The 13,236-nt window shown below is 42.4% G+C and overlaps 2 protein-coding genes across 2 annotated transcripts in view; both read right to left on the bottom strand.

The window, feature by feature from the left end:
* LOC111269248 (uncharacterized) overlaps positions 1-4,637 on the bottom strand; it is a 46,926-nt gene extending 42,289 nt beyond the window's left edge. Inside the window, exon 1 of the mRNA XM_086972020.1 lies at positions 3,312-4,637. The gene's annotated coding sequence lies outside the window, so the exon portion shown is untranslated. The remainder of the gene's footprint in view (positions 1-3,311) is intronic.
* Positions 4,638-8,269: 3,632 nt separating this feature from the next.
* LOC111269246 (uncharacterized) lies at positions 8,270-12,744 on the bottom strand (the record flags this gene model as incomplete). Its single annotated transcript, XM_022848692.2, is given in 3 exon segments — positions 8,270-8,536; positions 8,945-9,087; positions 9,376-12,744. Coding segments are annotated over 3 exon segments (474 nt in total). The 3' UTR covers positions 8,270-8,320.
* Positions 12,745-13,236: the final 492 nt, after the last annotated feature.

Genomic DNA, 13,236 nt, shown 5'->3' with positions numbered 1-13,236 from the left:
TAATAGAGAAAAAACTGGAAAAAATAAAGTAATATTTTCAACGAGTGCCTTTCATTAAATGTAAAGCTATACTGTCCCCAGTTGTAAATCTATTGCTTTCCAATCTTAAGCTCTTAAAGTATAATTGGCATCATTATTACTTTTTATACTAATAATTTTTCCCCGTTTTTCTTTAAGTGTACCAATCAGTGGATCAGCCCTGCGTTTGTCGATCTATATACTATGCAATGCAGACTGACTGTCCACTCTAAATAGGTAACACATTGTGGAACAATTATTTTTTCTACCTGGCTGATATTTTATCGGTACTACTAATGAGCGAAATTTTACCAAATTATATCTTCTTTACATAGGAAATGTTATGATGGCCTTTTCAGACTCAGGTATCAATATATGTAAAACAGCTATGTATGCAGCTATCATTGATTAGTACAAAATGATCAGATATGACGGTTAGCTGGATGAGCACCTCGTCCCATCGTGTCCCTATACTATGTTTACGACTGCGGACAACAAGGAAGGCGCAGGGATCGTAAAAATCTAAACATCGAATAAGAATTTACCCTGATAGATCATTTATTCTACCCGGCGACCTTGGCCCTTGATTAGTTTACTAAGACGTGGCGAATGCACGGCTGTATAGCAAAATTAACTAAATAGGAATAGGACGATGATAACATATATATATGTCGATAATATATTGTGCCTTCTCGCCCCATTGACGACCCCTTTTCATGTGGAGGGGTCAGTTGGGATGAGAAAAATCTCTTCTGTTTTTTGCTCAGTAACACACGCGTACACCCGTTCGCAAGTATAATATTGAACATGCATGACCATATAGCCGCATCGATATAGCTTGCCGCAGAAGTTTGCCAAGGAACGATCAAAAACAACTTACTTATAGCTATTGCCACTGTCACAGAAAGTAGGAAAGGACAGTCTGACTTAGTCAACCCGCTGCTGTCGCCAATGTTTCTAGTACTGTATTTGCCAACATTTAATAGATAGAAAATTATGACGATCCTATTCCGCGACCAGTAAAGGCCTATATCGAGCCATACATGCCGTTCAATGCATGCTTTAGGATTTGAGCACAGAGTCGACAGAGCAGTGACAGGTGTGATTACGGGCGGCCGCTAAGACGATGCCGATAGCGAGCACAGACCGGCATGAATCTAGCGTGGGACCTTAAACGTTCAAATCCATAATGGACGACCGTAACAACTGTGTATATCTCTACAGTAAAAGGTGGAGCGCGCTAAGAGATTATTAAGGCAGGTGTACAGAGAAAAACCAGGGTTCTTTTATCTAGTTTGGTTGTAGCAGGCTGTGTTTCAATTGCGACTGGTGCAAAGACGGGGCATAAAGCATAGAAACGGAGTACAACAACGTGCGACGGGCAAGGCAAATTGCGACAAATGATCTCGCAGAGGCGAACGAACCTTTGAGCGACGTTTCTAACTGATGCCTTTCCTGTTTCTGCTGTTTGTTTCTGTAGCATAAATTGTGTAGTAGATATGGGCGTTCATGTAGCCCCCGAGGTTGGTCTTTATTGGATTTGGCCTGCTCACGCTTGGTCGAACTCGTTTTACGTACGAAATGCGGTAAATAGATATAGTTCAAATATACGATGAACAAATCCCGTACTTGTCCCAAAGTTCCTTGTGTGAAAGACACACACTGCGTTCGGCAGTACACGTTCGAGCGCGAATGTTAAAAGAAAGAAAAGGGACCATTGCTGTGAAATCCCTATGATACTTATTATTCCTATTCGAACAACATTAGAGAACCTAATACCCTCCGTGTGGCGCTAATGGCTCTATTCTACAAAGCGTTTCTATGCTATACCAGGGCAAATATGTACTGCTTCTAACAATTAGCTTAGGTCAGACGTCGCCGTTTAAACGACGCCCACGTGACGCAAAATCTGAACGGCCATATCTAGGCAGACAAGCAGGACATTGTAATCGTAACAAACACATTCACATATGGACGTTGTTCTCTACCAACAAAAATTCGTCGACCACTAAAATATCAATGGGCAGAGTCGCTAACAAACTCTAGAGACAACAACGAATGAAAATCGTCCAGGCATCTGCTGACACAATACGACCATTACAAATCCTATACTCATTTAAACCAATACCTATAGGTAATCAACCATTTCCGATGTTTTTATCTTGTCTGTTTCATTTTGCCGTTCATCTGACATTATCGTCATTAGAAGTTGTTATCAAGCACCAAACAGCGATCAATTTACCTGTCCAAGGCTATTCGAGGACAACGTACGTTCCTGCAATATACAACAGTGGACAGTACACACAAGGCCAACCGATGCTATCAGGCTGGTGTAGCAATTTGATTACGTTGTTCATCTTGGATCACCTCGCGGTTAATTAGCACCCAATGAGTCGCGTAAAAGTTCTAGGTGTCACCCCACGCATTGAGTGAACGGAACGCTGAGGACATATATAGACGGACGAAGGATCTCGTCAATAGACGAACGTCTACACTTCGACCATGCAGAACACGAACTTCCTTATGGAGGTGTTATAATAACGTTTAGATAATAATAATATTACCCATTGATCATTGCGATTTCATCCTCGTAGTCCTACCGGTGCCCATTAACGTAGAATATATTCTTACTACAGTGTACTAATCAGCTTGGCTAGCCTACGCCGAGTAGAGGTAGTTTACGGATCCCCTGTCGTCTTCTTCTTCTACGGCACCAAAAACTCGAACACTAATGCTCCATTTCCCCGTTAAACGTCACCAACGTCGCAAGTAATTTTCATACCATCAAAATGATAACCAATCGAGCTGACGCAAAAAAAAAACGCTTGGTTGAAATTATTCAAAAATATTGGCGAATCCGCTTCCACGATGCGAGTCAGTAGCAAAAGTACGGAAAACGGGGAAGGAAAAACGCCGCTGTACCACGCGGCAACAATCTCTTCCGCTTTGATCGCTGTTATACACAACCTGTTTAAATAGGAAAATTGTTTACTCACACTAACGTATTAACAGGCAGCTTACTGCTAAGCCCATATTGCATTGTTTTTACGGTCGACAAATCTGTTTTCCAACGAAGTAGCAGTTTTCATGCCGTTTTCGAACAGTCGAAAAGCGGATCCCTTGTATGCTCACCCAGACAAAATGAATTCCCTCAAAGACGTTACAGGTCTCAGTTGTACTTGGTGGTAGGTTGCTGGCCTCGTCTGTCAACGTCCACCAGCGTCGAAAGCGACGCTCCCCTTCGATGCACACTCTAACAAACACTGATCAAACCTGTGACAAGGAATACTTACCTTACTGTTTTGGCCACCAATATAGCCCTGCTTAGACACGTTGATATGAGGAGATTTTCATAACCGGACCTATCGCCTATCGTTTAACTAATCCAAAACAAGGTTTCTCACGGTTCCAGCCAAAACCTTTTCTTGCGCTTGACGGCTCTCTTAAATGAAGAAATCCATAAACACACACAAATCTACAAACGGACAAACAAACAAATACACACAGCCGTTTATAACACGTACGTTGCGCACCTCTAACATTTTCCTTTCGTTCCCCCTTTTCCCGTTGGTTCTTCCCGTTCGCGATATAAAAACAAGTACGATGACTTGCAGCGCCTGCGCCCGTCTGTCGCGCAGCCTCTTGTTCACTGTCTTTACAGTATAACGTCACTGTTGCTCTCTATTGCTATATTCTCGGTGCGGAGCGGCATGGTACCTCGTATCATTTCTTTGATCCGATCATATCCACTAATGCAAGGCAACGTCAACACAAACGAGTGTCCTAATACGTGTTTCGTATGCAAGTTATCGCTCTCTACCCCTCCTTTTTCTTTTTCTCTTCTTTCGTTTGTAACGAGTCTCAACTACAGGCAACGCGCGTTGACCCCCTGGGTTAACAGCACTGTCCATCTACTCCCCCATTGCCTCTTCATGCCGCAGTATCTTAACGTGTGCTCCGTTACTCCGCTCCACCTGTCGTCGTTGCCATCGTCTGTTATTTTTTTTGTTGCCTACTATTGTTGTTGTTATTGCTGTCGTCGTGGTCGTCAGTTTTCTTTCCTCCCAGTATCAAACACAATGACAAGTAGCTATCGCATCAATTGTACCTGCACTAGTCTGTATCAATCGCTAGTATGAGAGCGTTTGTCGGTCTGGCTGTTTTGCTGGTAGCTTGCAAGCATGCGCGAACGCGCGATTTACTACTGCTAAAGGACGCAAGCGCTAGGACGACTGCACCGGCGAAGACGGTCACTCTGACGTTGACCAGAGCGCCTGTTCTTGCAATAGCAACTATAGTCAGTATGAAGTGCGTGTTAATGCGAGCGATATACACCATAACAACAGCAGCAGCAACAGCAGCAACAACAGCAGCAGCAGCAACAACAACAACAACAACAACAACAACAACAACGGCTAAAATGACCGATCGACGCGGCGTTATCCCTTTGTTTTGCGGTAAACCGTCTCATCCGCGCTTAGACTGCTTTCTATAGTACTTTCACTAATAATGCGGTCACTGTTGGTCTGTAAGAGTAGTGAATACTGCTGATGTTGTTGCTACTGTTTTTATGGACAGAGTCGAGCAAGAACGTCTGCGAACGCTACTGCTGCCGCGCAAGGACGGTTGCTACTGCCGTACCGTCGACGGTAGCACCAACAGCGGCAGCGGCGGCGGCGGCGGCGGCGGCAGCGGCGGCGGCGGCGGCGGCGGCGGCTCCAGCAGCAGGCGCTTCAACGAATAACAGAAGAACGCGTTGTACTAGAACACTATCGCAAAGCGTTGCTGGGGTCGTAGACAAAAGTCGTTGTGCTGACGCGTTATGGTAGGGGAGTTAGGCAGTCAGTGGAATGGGTGGAATCACACAGGTCACGCACCGATTCAACCGGCGGCGGCCGTTGAAGATAAACTGTTGAGGCTGCGGAACCGACCGAATAACCGGAGTGACGGATAGTATTAGGTAGGCCGGCAGTGGACACTGATGCAGTCCTATCGGCATGAAGATATCGAGTAATGTAGAGAAGCGCAATAAACGAAACGGATAAACTGCGGGTATAGCAGCGGTAGATAGAGTAGAAGTCTTTGGTGATCAAGAGGCATCTAGTTTCTATTATATTATTACAGATACGTAAATGTTAAGGCTACTTCTGAGCTATGCAAGATCCACAAAGTGAGCAGATGAGCAGGCCAGTGCTAGGACAGTATGTCTGTGTGAGGGTGCGGATACGGAAGTATAACGTAGAATCAACATATTGTATAGTCTGAAACGAAACAGGCGGGCTCAGTGGTCGAGAGGTAAATGGTAGCATAGTAGCACGAAACTACATAATCGCAGTAACAGACATTACATCAAGTTGATTACTGGTGAAACATAATTAGCAACTCCAACTTGACGGTTGGAGTTATGACGAAAAATTGAACCGAGCTTCGAGTAAAGATTATTTTGTGCTTACCCTGCTAAACTAAGCGCTGTTGGAAGCTGCCCAAATTCACTATATATGCCAGCAGTAAGTATACGCACGAGATGAAGGGACAGTACAACAGACCTGGAAGATCAGGTAAGAACGAGTTCGGGCATATATATATATATATATATATATATATATATAAATATATAGCTCCAATTTGGCTAACTAAAATCAGATTCTCCCCATCTACTCCTAGAGGCAAAAATCAGGTTTGAAGGGATGGCTGATCTCGGCTTGGCGAAGGATCTTCGTCCTTCAGCAATTACGCCTTGTTGTATCCTTCTTCTGTCTAATTTAAGGGGCAAATCCATGATTTATCACACCAACTTGAGCTGGGGTAAGCAGCTTCTGATCTCCTATATTTTTAGATTAGCAGAACCATATTTAGCTTTTGAGACGTGACCGAAAGGTAGCGGTTATATTATTTGCAAACCTTTCAAATATAAAATCCCGCCATGGAGCCAATAACGATAAACAGCTGTACGAGTAATTCTTCTGTGTAAGTTAAGTGAGACGAGCAGATCTAACTTTACTTTGAAGCTAATACAATGGAAATACTAAAAGCGACGAAATGTAGCACCGTTTAGCAAGGCTTCCCTGGCAATTGTGACCATTGTGCTTGTTTTAGGACTGATACTTCTGTGTGCGGACGTCTCCTGTGGCGTGCTGTCGGATATGCTGTCGCAGTTGTTGACAGTGACTGCTCCACTTAGCGCAGGTATTTTTCGAGTGACGGAAAAATGAGGCGGTACCTAGTCAGTGCTTTATTATGCATGAACATCGAAGCCCGATCAAAAATAAGCTAACTGGATTGAACTCATGCTGATTATGGCCGAATCATTCACTGGTGTGATAGTTTTTGGTTAATTATAGGCCAGTTTGAACGCGAAGTCACCTTCTTCTGGGGACCTGCCGTGCTTTTAGTGACTGGAGTATCTGCCATGTTTGTGCAGAGCCTGCATTTCTTTAGCGGCCTTCGCTTCGTGCTTTCAGCCGTAAAAGGCGACACAACCATGGCCGTTGTGGCCGGGTCCATGCTTTAAAAAAATCGAATCTATATGAACATTACTTTTAGAACGGGCTGTGCCGTATCCATATGCTTACCCTATTAGCAGACTACTGCATACGTGGCACCCATTTTGGGATTTTCGGGAAGGACCTTATCTTGGCTAATTCATGGGTCTTTAAAATGACTTTTAACAGAGTACTGATCTGATGAAGTTGAAATGGTTATGTCAAGGATACTGAGAATAAACGATCCATCGCCGATATGAACATTCTGATATCAAAATTGGCCGTCGCTGCCGAAACTGAATCCGTCGGAAAAAGTAAACTTGCATAATCGAGGTGCCTGTTTTACGTCGCAACGCATGCATCTTTGCTTTACCAGCGCCACAATAAGATATTACCTAATTGTAAACGTACACCAACATTTCGGAAATCCGCAGGTAAACTTTGCTACTTCAGTTTCCACAGAGATCGGGCTGCACATCCCCCGAAGATCGCCAATCAGAGGCTGTTGATGCGGCGCTAGCAGCCGTTCTGTTGGTGGTGATTGCCTTTCGTTGCAAATTTTATCAGGCGTAGGACCTGCGCCGCTTATAAAGGATACAGGCGGTGATCAAACTGTTCCGCATATTCAGCTGTACTGTTATAAGCTGTGTGTACATTTTACCGAAAGGTTAAAATACAAGGTTACCACATACAATCCACGATCTCACGGATATCAACGGAACAACCGAAGTTTGCGAGGGAGGGGGTCCCTTGCCTCTTCCGTAGTCCTAACGAACATGAACACAACGCCGAAAACGGTTGTCATAGAATTCGGCAGGGATTTTGATTCTGATAGGTATTCTGTCTAACGTAGGTAGGGAGGACAGGAAAGATACCCAGGCGGATGAAGCAGCAAAAAATAAAAACGTACACAAAGGTAGTATTACTCCAGAGTGAATCAGCTTTTGAGCTTTGCTTTTGTATTTGCTCTGGTATTAATCTGTTGCACGAAGTTGCGTTCGTGTTTGTAAGTATTTTCACACTGATTGCGAATGTATGCAGGTACTGCAGGGGGGTGCTCCTATGTGAGCTATATCATTAAAAAACTTTTTTATGTTTATTATATATGTTTATTTTTTATATTTATATTTAGATTATTTACAGCTAACAGAAGTTTGATGTATATCGAAGAAATCAGCACAATAGCTCACTGCGCTGTATTCTTAATATGTCAGAAACCACGCCTGAACCATTGTTTGAACATGAAATTCGGCGCGTTCTATCCATGACCTTTTTTCTTACCAGTTTTTCTGCCTGCACGTATCGTTTGTATTCGATTTGCTCGAACCTCGACTAAGTAGTTCCACGATAAGCTCCCGTTGGTGTCAATCCAGAAAGTGGAAACACGCGCATTGACGTACGTTTGTGTCGACTCTACTAAACGGTGACCTCGCTCAGTAGAACGGAAACTGGCAGAGTGTTTTTCAGCCAAAATTTTTTCTAACTCGCTCTATCCGGATACTCCCCAGCTGAACTAGTATATACATTTCAGACGCCGCGATTTCATGAAAACTCATCTTTCTAATCCTTAATACGTGCAGTCGCCGGAATCTGCCGTACTGCTGTCTTATGGCATTTTTTTTCTGGGCAAAACACTAGCTATTTTGTGGGCTTTCGGTCTTTGTCGGCAATTCGACGACAATGTGATCGATCACAGTCGAGCCCATCGTTGAATCAGACACACTACGTTGAATGAAATTTTCGCTCAATTCCTATAAACCAACTACAAATTGTCGACTCCGTACACTCAATAAATTAAATTTATTTTTAGTATCACTGTTCTATTGAAGATTAGCGGACTCCACCATAGTAGCAGTTTCGTCGCGTCCGGAGCAGAGCGCTTCGGGCATGGCATCGTACGCGACTGGGCTAGCTTGACGCTGAGAGCTGTCTTTGTTCAATAACAAAGAATATACTTGATCAATTAGTCCGATATGCCTCCTAAATGTTTTCCTGTCTAATTTCCATGTGTGATATAGAACGCGAAGCGAGAGCTCCTGAAACATGTACCCGGATATTTGCCTTATAATAGTTAAATCTATGATTTTGGAAAAGTCGAGCAGTTATCGGGTGAAGTACCGGGTACACAACGAAACGGCCTATTTAGGGTAGCGCTGCGGTAATAGCTAGTCACCATTCGGAGACAGTTCCATACCACGCATTTCAAACGACTATAAAGAACACGTCTTAACAAAGTCAGGGCTCCGTTTGTAAATCTTGAATTTAATAGATTAAACCGCATTGCGCATCGTTTGTCAATCTTTCTCATCGTTTGTCAATCTTTCTGATTCTATTAAACTATATATAAACGAACTAAATATTTCACAATCATCTCAATAAACAACCAAACAATAAAAGTACCTCACGCTCATGATAACTGAAATCGGTAAACATGATTGTCATACCCGAAGGGCTTCGTCTTCGGGGAGAGCGTTGACAAATCGATGTTCCAGGAGCTCATAACTCGGCTCTACCTCGTTGGCAGCTTCCCCCGTTGAAACAAACGATGGAACTGTTGTCTCTAGAGAGTCACTCTCGGTGTAGTCTTCTGTGATCATCGCGAATGCACTTAAGAATAAGCCAATAATTATGACACCAAGCGAATCACTGTATATTTTCGTACGATAACTATTCGTGTATGTTGAACATGTTAGCACGCCAAAACTCTTCTGTTCCTTATGGCGTTATGCTACAATATGGATGCCTGCTAGTGGCTGGGGCATCTAAGTAGTAAGAACGCTGTTGCTTAAGTCGTTCGATAATGCCTACGAAAAAAAACATGGTAATTTTTTCACGAAACAGTTGCCATAGAAAATGCTAACGAATGTTAACATACCTTCATCAATCTCCTCCGACGACGCCACGTAACTGCTGCTGCTGCCTGTAGACGAAGCATTTTTTACGGGTACCTCACCTCCCGTCTCTATAGGGGATGGTTTAACTTTGCCCATAGCCCACGACGTCAATTATGTCGGCTTCCTGTATAGTACCAACCCTTCGACGACGGCAGCGCTTCGTTTTTACGCCCTAATTCGACTTGTTCTTGTCGATTACATATACGTTCACTCAAAGCTACTGCGTAAAGTAAATATCTAAACTTAAATTGAAATGTTTACTATTCCATGGCTTTTTGTTCCATGAACGAAACATATACACAGTAGTTTATATCCACTATTTACGAAGTCAATAGAAATCGATAAATTGAGTAAAATCACTCTATTTAATTCTAGAGCGGCATTAATTAAAAATGTATGTTGGCATCGCCGGGAACCGTGCCAACAAAAACACTAACCAAAAGATAGGGTGTTTATTTACGAGGCCTTACCATAGGGCAAGGCCTTGTCCAAACGGAGAGGTTGTGTTTTTACCTTGATCAGAGCAGTCATTAGTTGTGTGTGTTGTGGATATCGCATACGATATCATATTGGGAAGTTGTCTACGACAACTAGGAGTCCATTAAGACCTTTATTTTTAGGATAATTAACTCGTCGCCTCCATGATGAACGTTCTCATCACTTGATAATGCCCGTCTGAAGACTAAACGAAATTCGTGTGCACTCGTACTACAAGGCCCGTACTAGCGCCGACGACGTAAGCTGACAACTCAGATTTCTTCTGCGCTCGTATACGCTTGTCGTGTCGTTGCGAAAAGGTGTAGCCATATTGCTCTCAAACTTAAGTTCTACATGGCGATATAGTGAGAAAACCATGGGTGGTGAAAACTAAACCCAGTACAACTTTAGGGGTTACATTAATAACCCTTCAATATTGGTTAAGGGTCACATAATATGAAATTGAAGAAGAATACAGTTTGCGGTACATTTCTGCTGTGAACACCCAGCCAACTAATGTTCATTCATCGGAAAGCGCCCCTCTGGCTTTCTGTACCGTTAAGTCAAAGCTCTATGCAAGTCATTCACATAACAACTGAAAGAAATCCCATAGAAAAGATGAGACTTACGTATGCATAGCTGGCCATGTCGGCGCTTTGTCGTAAAGCAAGCGGATGCTAATTAGAGGTCTTCACATAAAAGCATAAGAAAGTCGACCTTTTCAACGATTCGCTAGTCCATACCGTGAAAGCAAGGATATTAACGATACTTTACAGATCCACAATACTAATACCATCAGATCCCGCCGGCGGGGCCTCAATGGACGAGGATGGAAGATGGATGAACCGGTGTAGTATACGGGGGGCAAGCACCAATAGGTTGACTATTTATATGTCGATCCTCGCAGTGGTTGGTCCTAATCGTTGATCAAATTGCCAGCAATATAGTACTGGCGAAGTTCCAACACACAGCCGTATTATATTTCCATGACTTACCTGAGAAAAGTAGCGACTGCTCAATGGACTATGGTGGGGTTACTTTCAATCTAGCGGGGTAGCACGCAACCGGTCATAATTGTTGGCCGTGAAGCCACCAGGTTTGTTACTGTTGCTAAAAACAATTATCCTGAACTTTTCTAAATTCCCATTACATCGTGCCCTTCACTGTTATAATGCCCACATATCGCGATTGACTGCAAACTTGAGCTGTTTTCAGTTAAACTAATCCCGAAGCATCGTCGAAAGCTCAAGCAGTCCCAGTGCTGAACCGCTTGTTCGATCTAATTTCTGTTTCGTATTTTAAGCTGTAAAGCCCGAAGTAGTGTTTCATGTATAACGTTAAATGCTTTTCGTCATTAACCATTTGACCAAACAGGGGAAAAGGCGACATCTTTCCTCTCGTTATGAAAAGAGAAAGTCATCCGAAGGTGTCCACGCAGTCAGTTAGGTTTGCACCCTTCCATTAGCGGGATATGATGTAGGCAAAACTACGATACGGTGTGCTTGGACAGATCAACTAAGAAACAGCTAGCTTATTCTAATAGTTTTTTTCTTTTACTGTAGCATATATTCATTTATTCGGTTTTTCGTTTACTTTAATCCATATAATCCAGAAATGTTATGTCGACTACTCACAAACGGTTAGTAGCGTTTGAAGGAATGCTCAACAGCTTAAATACCGGACTTGAAAATACGAAAAAAAAATATTAAGGGGCAAATTACCCTAATTGATAGGGAAAAAAAATTTGCTGCAAAAAAACGCGGATATACGTGTCAATGACGTATTCGGTCTTATAAAAATTTTTAAAGGGGCGCAGGACAACACTGGCCAACGAAATACCGATTGATTTAGTAACTTTGTCATACAGGTCAACAATTAGTAATAATAATCTCATATAACATGGGAACTTAATATATTATCCGAACGCTTCTCTCTATAGGTTAGCTATCCATAAGGCTAAAAATATGTGATCAGGACACGTAGCCTGATTCTCTAGAAGCACTGTAAAATAATCCTTGCAACTCAGGCTGGTTCCAAATCTAGTAGCTTAGAAGACTAAAGATACCGTATTTCAAATACGTATCGGTTGAAAACGAGCTACAAATTGCTGATTATTATTTGCGTTATCTGTTGATTTCGACTGCGGCTTAGAGTAACTGTTACATCAGAGCATTCCGTATATATAAGTGAAATATCCAAATTTTAGACGTGTTAGGTAGACGGTGAAGAGGCTGCTTGAGGCAGCGTGCTTGGAGAGCCATAATCTTATAAGTCCGATCAGGAAACTCTAAGGGCCGTCCTTACCGTTGATAAAAACTAATGTCCATGTATAATATTTACATAATATGTTAACGCCACTGCAGAACAGCGTTGTTGCAAGCTTCCTAGAAATCCGTCAAAGAAAAACGTAAATAACGGTTGATAAGCATATGGGTTCATTTGACAAGCCACAAAACTGCGCTAGCGATGAAAAACACTGTTCCGAACATAAAGTTAACTAAAGGCGAGCCTCTTAACAACTATAAGCCACTGCTTTTCTGAATCAAACCTAAGTTTGCAGATACGTTTTGGCTGTTTTTAACTATTATTTCGTGAACCCATAAAAGAGGTGAAGTGAGGAAAATTACGCTTAATCATGGACCAAATCTGGTCAGTTCGGGACAGCAAAGGGGATTATCTATCCTTCCTGAGACAATTCAGTATCCTTTGCAAAACTGATTGTCAGTGTGTAGTGGTCGAGAAATTTCGGCATCAAATGGACGCTGTAGACTTGGTTGATAAGTCCATGTTTAATCTGTTCGAAGCCACACTCACTTCTATTACACGCCAACAGTGTTCTTTTAAATAAAGTGAGCTCCAAATACCGTTGTTGTATCGGCAAACAAAAAGTTGAATGTACAGGCTGAAGTATAGCCTCCGGATAAAAAAGGTTCCCTGAAGGTCTGCAAAATAAAATTCCAAATACCTTTTTAACCTGTTAATTGACTTTTGTCTTCTGATTGTGCTTCAACCTTCCACATATTTTTTTAGGTTGTACCTAATTGGCTTGAGATTTTTATATAATATATATTAGAAATATGTATGCCTTCGGGTGTACCTGATAACAATTCAGCCCAAAAAAAGACGACCAAGAGAAACAAAGCACACAAAGAGACGAAACACGTAAAGTCCGAATTAGTTATGAGGCACGCTGCTTTCCTTAATACTTCTATTTACAACAGCAATTGAGATAGTCGCGGTTCACCAATTCGAAGCTAAAAAAAAAAACGTACATCAGTGACAGAGTGAAGCTCTAATACCTCAAGCCGTCGAGTCTTTTATCATCGTCGCTTGTGTACGACCCTGTATTTCGATATCTCGTATGA

The sequence above is a fragment of the Varroa jacobsoni genome, unplaced genomic scaffold, assembly GCF_002532875.2.
Source record: "Varroa jacobsoni isolate VJ856 unplaced genomic scaffold, vjacob_1.0 scaffold_1367, whole genome shotgun sequence".
Lineage (NCBI taxonomy): Eukaryota > Metazoa > Arthropoda > Arachnida > Mesostigmata > Varroidae > Varroa > Varroa jacobsoni.
The sequence above is the reverse complement of the archived record's forward strand: the minus strand, read 5'-3'. Positions and strand labels throughout refer to the sequence as shown.